At 45.2% G+C, this 14,385-nt stretch overlaps 1 protein-coding gene across 1 annotated transcript in view; it reads right to left on the bottom strand.

Moving 5' to 3' along the window:
* Positions 1-7,043: 7,043 nt before the first annotated feature.
* The window catches only part of GSG1L (GSG1 like), a 52,938-nt gene continuing 45,596 nt past the window's right edge, over positions 7,044-14,385 (bottom strand). Inside the window, exons 6-7 of the mRNA XM_071760778.1 lie at positions 8,076-8,681; positions 7,044-7,617 (exon numbers count right to left, since the gene is read on the bottom strand). Of these exons, the coding sequence (XP_071616879.1) occupies positions 7,158-7,617; positions 8,076-8,681 (1,066 nt within the window). The 3' untranslated portion in view covers positions 7,044-7,157. The remainder of the gene's footprint in view (positions 7,618-8,075; positions 8,682-14,385) is intronic.

The following is a 14,385-nucleotide window of genomic DNA, read 5'->3' as shown; positions in this document are numbered from 1 at the left end:
AAACTGACAAGTCACCAGTACATTCATGTCAGACTGGAATTTACAGGAGGGAGGAGAGCAAGAGCAAACATGCAATCAGGAAAATCCCCATGGAGCACTTCAGTCAATGTCAGGCTCTGTTTCAGCAAGAGGAAACCAGCAGGACTGTGCAGAGTAACACATCATTTGACATTGTCAAAATCAGGACAAAGGAAAAACAAAGCTCAATATCAATTCTTGCTGAAGCCTTTGGTGTAAATTATTGAACTTTTTCCCAGTTCCAATTTCTGGGCCACTGAGAAACCTTTCTGTCAGAGTTGCTCATCTTTACCTGTAGTGGTTTGTTTTAACAGAAAGGAGTTTGCTTGTCCCACAATGACACTGAGAGGGGCAGAGGATAAAGAAATAATCAGGAAACAAATGTCATGCTGCCTGATTTTTGATACTTAATATTTTTATCAGTCTCACAGTGAAAACTGGGATGCTGGAGGAGGCCTGCAACTTCTCATTTCAATATCTGCCTTTTTGTGGTTTAACCCAGTGGAATTCAGACAGCCCTGAGAAGCACCCATGTGTGGATGAGGGAGCAAGCAGGGATGCAAAGAGTGCAAAAGGCAGTGTAGAAGACATGGAAGCTCATGTGTTACTGAGTCAGAACAGTCCTCCTCATTTTGGAGGATGAACCCCTAAGAGCTTCGTGAGGAGCTACAGATGGCACCTGAATTACACTGAGCCCTTTTCCTGGCTTAGGCTGGACCTGGACATAAAGTGGCACCCCAGCATCCTGCTTAGGTGATGCTGGTTTTGGTGAGATTTCCTGGTCCTGCTGGGCTTTTACCAAGCTCCTGGGGTGTCAGTCATTCCCCACAGTGATGTTCAGCCCTGTCATTTCAGGGGTGTGTGCCAGAGATGTGCCAGGTAACATCTGCAAGGGCTTGGCAGTGCCTGTGTTGTGAGGTGGGACAGATTTTATAGCAGGTAAAGCACTGGAATGACCAGAGAGAGGAATCACTGCCAGTGATGCTGTGAGGATGAGACCAAGGGGTGAGGGAGGCTGCATGGGGAGTCTTCAAACCCTTTGATGTCACCAGGAAAAGCTCCCTTCTGAAGGAAGAGCAGGTAAGAGTCAGGTAAGAGCAAATGTGGAGTGCTGGATTAACATCTGAATTCTGGGTCATGCAGGGGATGAAGTCTGCTTTCCTTTTGAGTTGAGTCAGTTTATTCTGGAAGTCACAAGCATTTCCCATTCCTGCTATCTGCTCAGTGCTGGGTGCACCTCTTTACTGTCCTGGGGAGTTCTGGTGTGAGCAGACACATTGTGTAGGGATGCCTTAGGCTGGCTTCTGTTTTCTGGGGCTGCTGATACAGGAGGCTGAACTCCAGCAGGAGCCTCTGTTCTTCTAAGAGTCACTGAAATAGAAAATCTCCTCCAACATCCTTCAAAAAAAGTGATCTCCAGCATACACTGCCTAGTAACAGCTTCACCAGAGCTATAGAGACTGTAACCATGCACACAGCAGCATTGGATGCACCTTCCTGTATTCCCTTTTAGCTTTTTTTTTACCATGTTTATTTTTCAGCTGCGTCATTAAGCTCAGAAGGTCACTCCTTGGTACTTCCAAAGCAATCTGGAAGGTGATTTTCAGAATCATCATTCTTTTTCTTGCAGGTGTGACCCAATCTGTTTTGCTCCTAAGGTGTGTGTGCTCAGATAATGCATTAGTTCTGTTCCATGTAGTTTTCCATACGTAGGCCTCTTGTTACCTGGGATCTGTGGTGTCACCAACCCCTGTGGTCACAGCACAGGGGCTCCTGTTTGCATGGGATGTTTCTGGGGGTGTCAGTGCTGCATCTCTGTCCATTCCAAAATACTCCAGAGATGAGCCTTCCCTTTGGAGATATGCACTGATATGTCTCCTCTGCAGAGCAGGGAGGGAAGCAGAAGGAGTGTAACATCCTGGAGGAATGTTTGCTTCCCTCTGAGTGCTGAGGTCCTGGTATTCAGAGCAGAAGAAGGAGGGTTCCTGGCTCAGAGGTCTCTTTGCCCATTTCTGTGACTATTTGCTTGTTTGCTGAGAAATGACTTACAGCCCATGTGAGACACAAACATCCCTTTATCACACAGCTTGTATCACCCTAATGGAATTCTGTCAGCTGAGGATAAAATGTGGACTAAGAAAGCAATTATAGAGTGAATCTCCTAGCTGCAGGAAGAGCTGGGAGATGGGGACTGAGTGCCCAGCTGGAGTAATTTCCTGTCCGACTGGCCTCTAAATCTTGCTGGGAAGAGATCAATTTTCCACCCTTGTCTAATAGCATCAGCTCCAGCCCCCCTGGCTCAGGACCCCGTGAAGTGCTGCAGTGTTGAGGTCTGGGCATTAAAGGAAACACTTGTAATTTGCAGCTTTTTTCTTACTGACCTAGAAATTACTGGAAAAGGGGGAAACTGCTACAGACCTGTTGTCTGATGGCTTCCCAGTGTCCCCTGCCTTAGCTCTTGGTGGAAGGAGAGGATTGACCAGCCCGTGGTGATCAGCCAGGTAGGAGTTTCCCAGGCTGGACTGTTCCTTCCAACATGGCATGGTCCTCTTCCCATAGCTCACTGCTTTGCCTCTAGTTAGGAGAGAAAAAATTTCACCTCCTGATCTCCTAGTAGCATTCCCCAGGTGTGTTCTTTATTTCTGGAAGGTCCCAGTTAAAGAGTGAAATCCTAACTTTAGCTTCCTGCTTGCTCAAGGTCTTTTTGATGTGACTAAAATCGACTCACAAGTTCTTAGTGTGTGCCTCTTCTCTATAGCTTGTTAGACTTCCAAAAATGTCAGCATGCACAGATTTTGGGCATTTTCCCCAAGAGAATGGGCATTCTGGGGAACTGTAAACCTAAGGAGATAGATCAGAGAGATACAATTAAGTTGGGCTTGACTTTTTCCTCTTGCTCACCTGTGACTGGTGGTTTCTGGGCTCAGTTGCTTGTGTTCCTCACCATATCTGGATTTCCCTGGAAAAGGAGCTTTGAATGTTCCTCCTGCTGTGTGGAGGGGAATGTCAGAGCACCCTACAGGAACCTAGATGTAGCCAAGCCTTCATTTTCTCTGCAGGCAGTACCCAGCTGAAAGTCTTCTTGGTCCTGGAGGAGGCAGGGGGTGGGTGCAGTGCTAAAGAAAAGGGTTTGGTCTGGACACTGGATCTGAGAGCCAGTGAGAGGGTCTGGAGGAGCCTGGTGCTCACTGGGGGATGAACCCAACTGAGTGTGGGGACTGAACTGATCTCCAGGTTGTGTTCCAAGCTGAAACAGGGGGTGGCCAGAGGTAGGCATGGAAGGCTTAAAGGGCAGGGCAATAGAGAAAAAAACTATTTTGGCTGTGAATGTTATGGAGATGATTTTTCACTCAAAGGAGGGAGTTGTGCTTGGGAGCAGAGATGTCTCTGGTAAAGATAATGAACTGTAGTCCTTTCATAACTTTCAGGAAGATTTCTCTTCTGCCTTGTGGCAGCTTAAGGTGGCTGCCAGAAGAGACATTTCAGCCTGTAACAAGCTGGGGAAAGAACTTTTCATCTTGAGCAGGAGAGCTTTCATCTTTCATCAGAAGAGGTGAGGAGTGAGGCAGCCTGGGCACAGCAGCTTTGCTGAGTGTCTGGGGGGATGGCAGGAAAATGAGGCAGCAGCTCAGGGCAAGGAGCAGGGACACTGATGCCTGCCAGCCCCACAAGTCTGGCTTAGCAGGAGTAAAACTGCTGGTGTTGTCCCTGCACATTATTCATGGCTCTGTGCTCATTCATCAGAGATTTTGCTGGCTGCTGTCTGCAATGACACCACTTTTTTAACCTTACAAAAGTCAGGTTGCACACAGTTTGGCCTGGAACACCTCTAGGGATGGAGCTGCATGGTCACTCTGGGCAGTCTGGTTTCAGAGCTGACTGTCCTAAAAGTTTTTCCTCCCACACTTTGTAATCTACACTTGCCCCCACTGATTAAAGCTTTGGTCATTGTAGATAAGACTTCTGGCATTGCAGAAAGGTCACCTCTGCTGTTGTCACTTAGCTGTGGGATAATAAACTCAATGTCCTGACTATAACTTCAGGTCAGTAGAAGTCCTATGATCTGTCTCTTTCCTGGTCTGATGGAGAGACTGCTAAAAATAAAGTAGCAAAGCTACCTGGAATAGAATAAACCTAAACAGTGGTGCAAACTGATCTACACTGAATGCTGGTTCTGGTTTGAAGGCAAAGGGCTGGGTTTGGATGGCTTGCTGGGTACTGGAAATTGTTTGGTAAGGAGTAGTTGGTGAGCAGATGAATCAAATTGACATTTCCATTACCAACAGGACATCTCTCTGTGGCCAGGCTTCATGGAGAGGGCTGATGGTAAAATGATAGTAAGAGGCTTCATTATGTTTAATATTGTCAGGGAAATGAAACATCCCTTATTATTCATCTCTCTGGGATGGTAACATATCTGCATATCAACACAGAATGGGAGGTGTGATCAAAACCTGCTGGCCTAGACAGACTTGGATGTTTCATGTAATCCCTCTCTTTGGGGCATTGAGAAAATTCTCACGATAAATCTGCAAGAAGCCAAGATCTGTGCATGCTCTGTCCCTCTGTGTTCTGCCTTCCCCAGGGTCACTCTGGTTCCCTGGGCAGTACCATGAAGGCCTGAGGAAGATCTGCACCTTGCTCATCTGCTTTTGGCTTTAGTCAGTGTTGGGAAATAATTTGGACACTTGTTAACTTGTCAAAATCCAGGGAGAGGAGAGGTCCAGAAGGGAAGGCTCCAGCTCATAGGAAAAAAAGTAAGCACCTATAGGTGTATGTGGATATAAGGAGTGGAGAAGGGTCTCTAGAAGCAGTTTCACCTTGGGAAGGAAAGATTGAAGGTTTAATGTGAAAATTCCTTAGGCTGAATTGAAGTGTGGAAGAGGAACTGGGTACATAAATGTATAGAGAAGATATCAGGAGAAGCAGGCGTTGATGTAGGAAGAGAGGAGAAGGGAGTAATGGTAATTAGCAGTCCCACCCCAACTCTTGTGACTCAGATTTCAGTACAGATGATGCTGATAATTAATATAAAGATGTTGACAGTTGCCTAAAACTGTTCTATATTTCAAGTTAGAAAGCAGAAGGGCTGGTGGACTTGTTTTGCACAATATGTTCATGTTATGCAGGGCTATTATTATTAACAGTACGAAGGGGTAAGCATGAGGTCATAAAATGTGGGATTCAGTGACTGATTTTGACTGCAATTATGCATTAGAGATATTAATAAATCTGAAAAATGAGTTGACAGTGCATATAGATCTAGCCATAGCAAAGGGCCCTCCAAAACAGTGCCATGGTAACTTTGCCATTTATCTTTTTTAGCCACTGATGTGGATGTAAATTAAGTTTCCACTGACTGATCAGCCTGTGGAGAGCTCCTGTCTAGGTGATGCTGTTTGCATGGCTTCTCTCTTTTTTTTTTTTTTTTTTTTTTTTTTTTCCTCTTAGTTGTCAGATGGTTGTTGTATTGCAAGGGTTTCACTTTTGCAGCACAGATTTTATTCTGTGATTACTTTTACTAAAATACTCTGATCAGATGGGTTGGACCTCTTGACCTCCAGAGATTCTTTCCAGCATAAATTAATTGGGGTTTCTATGACCAGTATGGGTGAGGATTCCCTCTTTAACTTATCTGCTGTGGAATCTGTTCTGGCAGCTCAAGGCTATCAATCTGCAATAATATGAGTATAAATTAATTATTTAAGGATTATTTAACACAGCCAGTACAAACTACAGAGCACCTGAGGCTAGAGAAAGCATTCATATCATCCCACTTCTGACCTGCTCCTAGAAACAACACGTGCAGTGGCTCCTAGGTCCTCAGGTTAGATGCAGGGATGAATTCATAGCACATGTTACTTGGAAAAGTATAATACTAATGAATATCTGGGTATGGCTGGAGAATAGAAAATGTAATGCCTGTAGTTAAGAAAGAAAAGAAAAAATCATTGGGACTGTTACTGGGTCTTCAGGCTTGAAAGTAACGTGTTCAAGTAAAAAATAGAGTTGTATAGTTTAATGGGGAATAGATGGAATGCAACATGGATTTATAGAGTAATTTTTCACCATGTGTCTGATTGCCTTCTCCTTCTGTCTCTACACAAGTGAAGGTGATAACATTGTGGAGAGAAGGCTTATTTTAGGCTAAGGAGCAATGTAGGCAAGGTGCAAATCAGTATGTATTGTCCAAGAAGAGCAATGGCTGCATTTTTTTAGCTGTCAGAATAATGGGACTGGGTAATTGCCTGTCTGCCTGAATATCAGGCAGCAAGACCTAAAGTCTTGTGACAGAGCAGGCTTGTACCAGGACAGATTTCTGGCAAGGGTGGGATGCTACAAGTGGCACTGAAACCAGGGAAATGAGTCTTTCCAAGAAGTTATAATGACTCTTTGAAACCCAGTAGGTGAGGGAAGCAGCACTGCCACTGGTGATGAGCAAAATGGCACCAGGGCATCCCTCCCATCTTCACCAGAGCTTGACAGGATGGGCTACGAGGGCAGAACCTGACAGACAAAGTCTTGTTCATACTTTGCACTTTTCTGGGTCTCAGATGGGGAGGATGTAGATCCAAAGCCCTTTTCCTCTGTGTCCTCCATGACCAGCAGCAGCAGCTGGTCATCCCATCCCATCCCATTCCATTGTAATCCAGGATGGTTCTCATCCCAGTGTATGTTCAAGCTGTAGGTTGTTGATTTTGATGTGCAAAGCACCTTTAGACAATAAATAGATCAATAAAGAAGAGGCACAATTTTCTAACAAGTAATGTCATTTAATGAATGATATACTCTAGAAAATAGAAACTACCCCGATGCTGGTTGGTTGGTTGGTCTTTTTGGGGCTGGGGGAAGGCCCTTGCTTGGACATAAAATGCTTTTGCTGGATTGTTTTGTCAGCATTTGTAGTTGCTGTAAACAAGGAAACGTCCATATATTAAAAGAGACACTAAGGGGACTTTTTTTTTTTTCCTAAAACGCGGGAAGTACGCAGAATGCCTTCCCACCCTGTCTCCTTGGGCAAGTGGCATGAAGGGCTCAGAGCTCACCAATACCTTGACAGATGACTTGTACCTAACAGGGACAGACCCAACCAGCAAGTACCTACCACAGTCCAGTCCTCTAAAGCCACCGGGGTCCCCTCACTTGGCAGAGCATCTCGCGGGCTCCGACGTCAGCTCCATTTCTTTCTGGATGCTTTTCTGCACGTGTCGTGTCTCCTCCCTCAAGGTCTGGCTGCTGATTCCAGGGAATATGCTTTTCAGAATGTCACAGTACACCATGTACAGCTCCGGGTCTATCCTGGGCTTGGGCAGGGGTGGGGAGCTGCAGGGCTGCTGGGTGAGGGGGTGCTGGAAGGAGGAGAGGTCGGTGCAGAGCGCGGTGAGGATCTTGTGTGCAGCTTTGTAAGGGTCATCCTCAAACTGCACCATGGCCCTGAGCTCACTCAGGGTGTAACCATTGTAACGTTTGCTGTCCTGGGCCAGGGGCTGCACGGTCTCACCGATGTGTCTCACTTTCCACCTCAGGCATTTCAGTTCTTCTTTGACGTCTTCGAGTTCTTTCTCCATGGCTTGGAATTCCTGCGTGGTGACAAATCTCCTGCCGAGCAAAGAAGGGGCAGACACAAGGTGGGGTTCAGAGGCTTAGAGGGGTGAAATCAACCCCAGAGTACCTGGGGTCAGAGCAAGGATGGAAGGGGACTGTGGCACTGAACACCATCCCCACCTCCTGTCCCTCAGGCTTCTCTCTCCTACTGCAGGGAAAGGTGTGCTTGTTCTTGGGAAGGAAATGAGGCACCTTGGAATTCTGCTGGAGGAGCTGAGGGTGACAGCCTAGCCCAGGGATGGTCTGTAATTGGGTCTGAAGAACTAAAAAATGTATGGGATATTTTTGCTGCTTGGATAACAGGGTTTAGTGGGAGCACAGGTTAGTTACTGGAAAGCAAACACTGGGAGCATCTAAATCATAAATTTTTTTTTTTTTTTCTTTTTTTAAGGGGCACTTAATGACTCTCTCTATACCAAGTTGAGTCATCTCTGCCTGGTCAGGATACGTACCTTTCATGATCAGGATCTTGCAGATCTGATTCAAAACCCTTTCCTGTATTCTTTAATCCAGTTTTAGAATAGCCAGGAGACTGGGAACCATCTTCAGGAGTCGTCGTTGCTGGAGGCCTTGTGCTTTTCCTGGTTGGGGTCAGTGTGTGATCTGGTGGTGAAGCTGGCACGTCCTGTTCTGTGTGAGGACAGGAGGTGTGGAAGGAAGTGGCATTGATCCCTGGAATGCCTGGAGAGGAGTCAGAGTATTGCTGTGGCTTGGCTGAGCTGGCTGTGGGACTGAGCCTGGGGCTGCCTGGGCAAGATGCTCGGATAGTCCTTGCTCCAAGTGGGCTAGAACATGGTATTGCTAAATGTTTATCACTTTGCTCAAATGGGTGGGGGTTTGGTGATTGTCCTGGGGCCAACCTAGTGATGGAGGCAATGTCCAGCAGGGTTTGATCCTGAACCATGGAGACCTGGCTGGTTGGTTCTGATGAAAGTGAAGAGCTGCTTGATGTGTCGCTGGAAGAGCTTGGCGTAGCGAAGGGGGGTATTTTCTGAGCATTCTGGTCACTCCTGTTCCTCTCTGTGTTAGTGACACTTAGAGCTGGGTGTTGTGAAGCCCTAAAGAAAGACAAACAAACATTTTTATTTGGTTTTTTCCTCTAGGCTGAGCTAAAAACTTGTGAGACAATTTTAGTGCTGTTTTGGGAGGATTTTAAGTCGGTTTCCTGTAAATGCATTTCCTCATAGGCTGATTTTCTTCTCATGTCTGTATAAAACCCTCTGCTTCTTATGACCCAAGAGCAAAGTGTTTGACAACAAGGCACATAAATTTAGGCTCAGTTCTTCCCTGGTGCCAACTAAGCATTCATCAGTGTGATAATCCCTGGTACAGCAGTGTTCTCCTTCCCCAAAGTCACGCAGCTCTGCAAAAACCAAGGAAGGACAGGACAGGAAGGAAGCTACTGGCAAACTGGCTGTGACAAATTCCAGCAAAAGGGTAGAACCAGGATGCCACAGCATCTGCCCATGAGCACTGCTGCAAAAAGTGCAGAGCTGCCTTTACCTTGGCCCCACAGACTTCAGCTCTGCACAGCCACCCAGTGAATCAGGGCATGAGGAAAGAGGAGGGCAGCACAGGGTGACATCGTTGTCCCCTGATTCCTTTTGAATGGTTTTATGTGTTTAGGACTTTTCTTTCCACCCCTAAGCTGCAGCCTGTGTACAGGGCTCACCAGCTATTTTAAGTGGCTGAAAATTCCCGACTATCCTCCTGAATATTGTTCCTTGTATTTTTCTCCTGGCTGCTTCCAAGCGGGAGGGATCCCAATGCTTCTTTTTTCTGTGGCTAAATTTCACTTTGTATGGAAAGGGAGGATGATGTACCCCAGGGATTGGGGGGAATAAATACAGCTACAAGTGCCTTGGCCTTGAAGGGGGACACAAACACACCCAATGTGCAGATGATTCAGGATTTCCAACAGCCAAAGGGCACAACAAACTTCTGTAGTGACATCAGTGACCAACTGAGGAATGTCAGTGTTCTCCTTGTGGTGGAAGAGAGTAGAAAATCCTGGTCTGGGGTCTAATGCATGAATTCCTGTCCTGTTAGTACTGGTGGCTGGAATTAGCTTTGTACTTACTTCACCCCCCTCTGAACCTTGCTTAGTGTTAGATGCAATTAAATGCCAAATTTTTTATGGTCCTAAAGAGTGTGCCTCACACCTTTTGGCTTCAGTAGGGTTAATTAAGGCTTTGCATGTCACAGCATAATTAAATCAATTTTAGACTTCTTATAACTGGAAAATCAGACATTAACAAAGCTACTACATAAAAACCAACTACAAAAAAAAAAAAAAAAAAAAAGGCATAAAATGATTTTTATACTAAAAGGCAGGAGAGAAAAGAGGAGCACATAGGTCAGAGGCAGCACCTTCCCAGATGTGCTTTTATTTCATAAAATGCCTGAGCAGGGGTGGGAGAAAATAACTGCCAAGCAGATGTAAGGAAAAGCTTTTCCACCCTGAGGGTGCTCAAGCACTGGGAGAGAAACCCAGAGAAGTTTTGGGATCTCCATCCTTGGAGTTATTCAGAAATCCTATGGACAAGGAGCTAAGCAGCCTGATCCAGCCTGGTCTTGACATGCTGTGAGCAAAAGGACTGGAATGGAGACTTCCAGAGGGCCCTGTCCTTGCTCTTTTATTCTGTGACTCAGTAATTCTGTCTGGCTGTGAAAATAACTTATTTCCCCCCCCAGTTTTCCCTCTTTTGCTTTTTTTTCCCCTCTCACTATCCTCCTCTTCCATCAGAGCCTCTGGGCTGGCCCTTTCCATATCGGCTTTCTGATGCCTGTTGCAGATGAGTCCCTCATAAATAAAAAGGGTTTTAAAGGGGAAAAAAAAAAAAGTGTTTTGTGCAGCCTTGTGACTCAGATTGCTGCTTCTCTTGGTGCAAGTCAGAGTCAGTAGCTCAGGGCTTAAGGGCTGTGGGTTTGCCTGGAGCTGAGCATCTTTGTTGCCTCTGGTGGAAACTGAGTTGCTGCTCCTCAGTTTCTTCTGAAAACACAAAATTATGGCTTGTACTTTCATGCTGTGGAGGAGTTCAGGAAGTTGGGATTTGGCACAGCTGAAGCTGATTGTTTATTTCTTGCCAGAGGGACTAAAGGAACCTGGAAAATGGGAGGACTTAGAGCCAGAGCTTCTGGGCAGAGGAGGAGCAGGCAGGTGGGAGAGGGGACCAAGGGCAGGAGTGGAAAAGGGAAATTCACCTTCAAAGAATGCAAAATTCCTGGTTATTTAAATCAGAGCCAAATTTCAGGCATTCCTTGATTTTTCACTACAAAACCCCACATTCAGGAAATCCTTTTTGCCATAGCAAAGTGTAGGAAACTCATCCTGACAAAGCAAACCCCATTTTAAGGCAACTAAAATGCATGTTGTAACTTTTCTGTTAAAAAGATGAATATTTGTCCTCAAATACCTTAGGGTATAAAACTGTCTGAACATAAAATGAGCAACAAGCCCTACCTACATTCTGGGGGGAAATATGCATGGTACCTGAGAGGCTTTTTGGGTGCATAGACAATCTAAAATACTTCATTTCTGTGATGTCACATCTTTAGTAGTGTTGGACAGGACTGGGGTTTTTGTGGTGGGGTTTGTTTTGAGGAGAGAGGGAATTTGGGTTGGGGTTTTTTGTTGTTTTTTTTTTTTTTTGGCTGGTTGTTTTGGGTTTTTTTTTTTTGTTTTTTTTTTTTGGTTTTTTTTTTTTTTTGCATAAATCCAGGATTAGCTGTAGGAGATGGAACATGTATTGAAAGATGCAATTTAAAAGAGAAAAGATGTTTCATAACCAGTCTCACTGAAATTTATGGAAGAAATATTCCCAGTTCACCTGTGCACCCTTTAGTTTTCAGTGGGTGCAGTGCTAAGCACAAGACTGGATTTCCTTTTATCATCATGTTTATCCCATGAAGCAAAGGAGCTGGTTGGTGAAGAAGCAAAATATCAGTTTGGATTTTAGCAAAGCTCAAGCACAGAACTGAGACCTAAGTCTCTGAACTTTCTTAGTGGGCAAGGGTTTGCCCAAAGACTGGAATGAAATGCCCAGTGCTCCCAGTACAGCCAGGCAGGATCTCGGATCTCTCACCCTCTAGCAGAGGGGATTTATTTTTTTTTTTTTTTTCCTCCACCTGTTTTTATGTAGTGAATCACTACGAATGGAATAAATTACAGGAAGAACTGCAAGACCTGGAGTCAAAATCAATGCTGACATGAAATAGGAAGGTGATTGCAGCTGTCAGGTGCCTCCACAAGGAGAAACCTTGACTCAACTTTGAGCGACACTTGCAATGCGTCAGCCCCTTGTTGTCTGCCTTCTCCCAGCCCTGTGCTGCTCAGCATATAAAGCATCTTCCCCGTTGTCAGAGTGACCTTGGCTGCTGTCTGTGCCTTGCCCTCTCCAGCTGAGCTTCTACAATAGACTTTTTGTAGTGCTGAGTTTGAAAGTTGCCTGCAAATCCGACACCGCTTGCAGCACCAACAAAAACCCAGTGGATGTTCTTTTTTTTTTTTTTTTTTTTTTTTTTTTTCCCTTCAGAATCGTTTCCACCATGTTTTAAATCCAGTGTTCTGACCTTGTTTGAACAGAAAAAAATGGTAATGTGCTTTACAGGGAAGCACTGAGGGGCTGGTCACATAAATCTTCATGTAGACAGCCAGAGGTGGGAGGATGAGAGAGCTGTGGGATGGACTCGGGGAAAATGCCTGCAGGGTGATGATATGGGGAAAAAAATTTTTTTTTTTCAAGGCCTGCTTTTTGTCAGGTGACCCTCCTAAAACACCCACACTCCCAAACCTGGGAATATATTATTTTTGTAATGGTGAATTAATTTTGAATAGTCTGTCAGTTTTCTAAGATAACAGCTGGCATCTTGGACCCTTCTCTGCCTCGAATAATAACCAAGGGTTTAGAATATGCTGGAATGGGAAAAGTAAGCTGGTTCCTGCTCTGCTCTTGGCTCTTCTGAGCTGCTGGTCTCCTCTTTGTCTTTGCCACCATGCCTGTCATTCCTTGTCCTTTGTGACATTTCTCCTGCCTCCCTCTTGTACCTTGTTCTCCATCTAACACCTGGACCTCTCCCAGCTGCCCTGTGGGTTCTGGGCACATTGATCCAAGCAGTGGGCTCAGCATATGAATGCCCAGTGGTGGGAAAAGACTGGAGGTAACATGGATATAAAGATGTCTGAAATCAGGCACAATTACTGCCTGGAGCCTAATATCAGCATTTCTTGAAGAAAAAAAAAAAGCAACCAACCAACAAATCCTGATGGGAAACTTTTCCTTCTATCGTTTTTGTAGCCCAACCAGTGCATCAAGATCTCCCAGGTTTGCACTTCTGGAAGAAGTTGAGGCCACCCAGGTCAAAAATGACAGCAAATTGGGCTATTCAGAGTGTTCAGAGCTTTGCAATGAAATGGCTGAATTTAGCATGAACAAAAGGTGACTGGGAATACTGGGTGAATAGGGGCCAGCACCATATGTTTGCACAGGAAGGCAGCTTGGTGAGAGCAGAGAATGCCAATTTATAGATAGAGCTCCCTGATGCTGTTCTTAGCCCAACTCGAGCAAGATTTAACCCTGTTGGACTTCAATGATGTTAATTATGTAGTTTTGTAATGTTAGTTTAGTTAACTAAACCATTACATGGCTTAATATAGAATTATCAAGACTGAATATTGCATTGCCCTTGTGAAATTACCTGGCCAGTTGGTGTTTGCCTTGTACAACTGCTTGGTTTGGTTCTTTTATTGGCAATTTTTACTGTTCCAGTCCATGGTGGCACTCCCCAGAAATCCTTGCCTCTCAGCAAGGACCAGGAGCCCTGTTTTGTCAGTGTGGATGGGCAGTGAAAAGCATCATGTCTGAGGATGAGGGAATATTCCTTAAAAGTTCTTTAGCTGAAAGCAGAACAGCCTCAGTTCTTAGTTTCTAGCACGGTTTCTAAGTGAGGGCAGCTGAGAAGCCCTCCAGGGAATGAAATCCTGGGTGTGAGGAGTTTGTCTGTTCCAGGTGATGTTCCCTGTCCTACAAGCAGGCCCCTGGATAACCAAAGAGCCAGTGGAACCTTGGTGGCTGTACTGATTTTAGCAAAGCATTTCTCTTGTCATTCTCTTGCCATTAAAAATTCTCTGCTGGCTGTGAGCCAGGCTGGTAATGCCACAAAGGAGAAGGGGGGTTGTGAAGCTAGAAACTATGTTAAGGAGACTTCTCTGATCAGGTAGGGGCCAGTTAGGGCTTGATGGGACTTGTTCCAGAAAGGAGATTTTCTTCCTGAAGGTTGTGAGGCTTTGTGTCACCCTGAGCAGCACTAACATGTTTTTCCTCTCTAATAAAGATGAATAATGAAGATTCTGCAGCTTAAGTTGGATTCAAAGGTGAACTGAGAGCAGAACTTCACTCAAGTCATAGAATAGAAGAACTATCAAGTCATTTTGATTGGAAAACATCTTTAAGGTCATGGAGTCCAACCAATAACCCAGCACTGCCAAGGCCACCACTAAATCGTGTCCCTCAGCAACACATCTACACAGCTCTTAAATCCCTTCAGGGACAGGAGCTCCACCACTGCACTGGGCAGCCTGTGCCAGGGCCTGACAACACTTTCAGGGAAGAAATTATTCCTAATACCCAATTTAAACCTCCCTTGGCTCAACTTGAGGCCATTTTCTCTTGTTCCATCACTTGTTACCTGGGAGAAGAGACCATCAACCTCCTTGTCACAACCTCCTTGCAGCCAGAAGCTCTCCTCTCAGCCTCATTTTCT

Source organism: Heliangelus exortis, chromosome 17, assembly GCF_036169615.1.
Source record: "Heliangelus exortis chromosome 17, bHelExo1.hap1, whole genome shotgun sequence".
NCBI classification, from domain to species: domain Eukaryota; kingdom Metazoa; phylum Chordata; class Aves; order Apodiformes; family Trochilidae; genus Heliangelus; species Heliangelus exortis.
The sequence above is the reverse complement of the archived record's forward strand: the minus strand, read 5'-3'. Positions and strand labels throughout refer to the sequence as shown.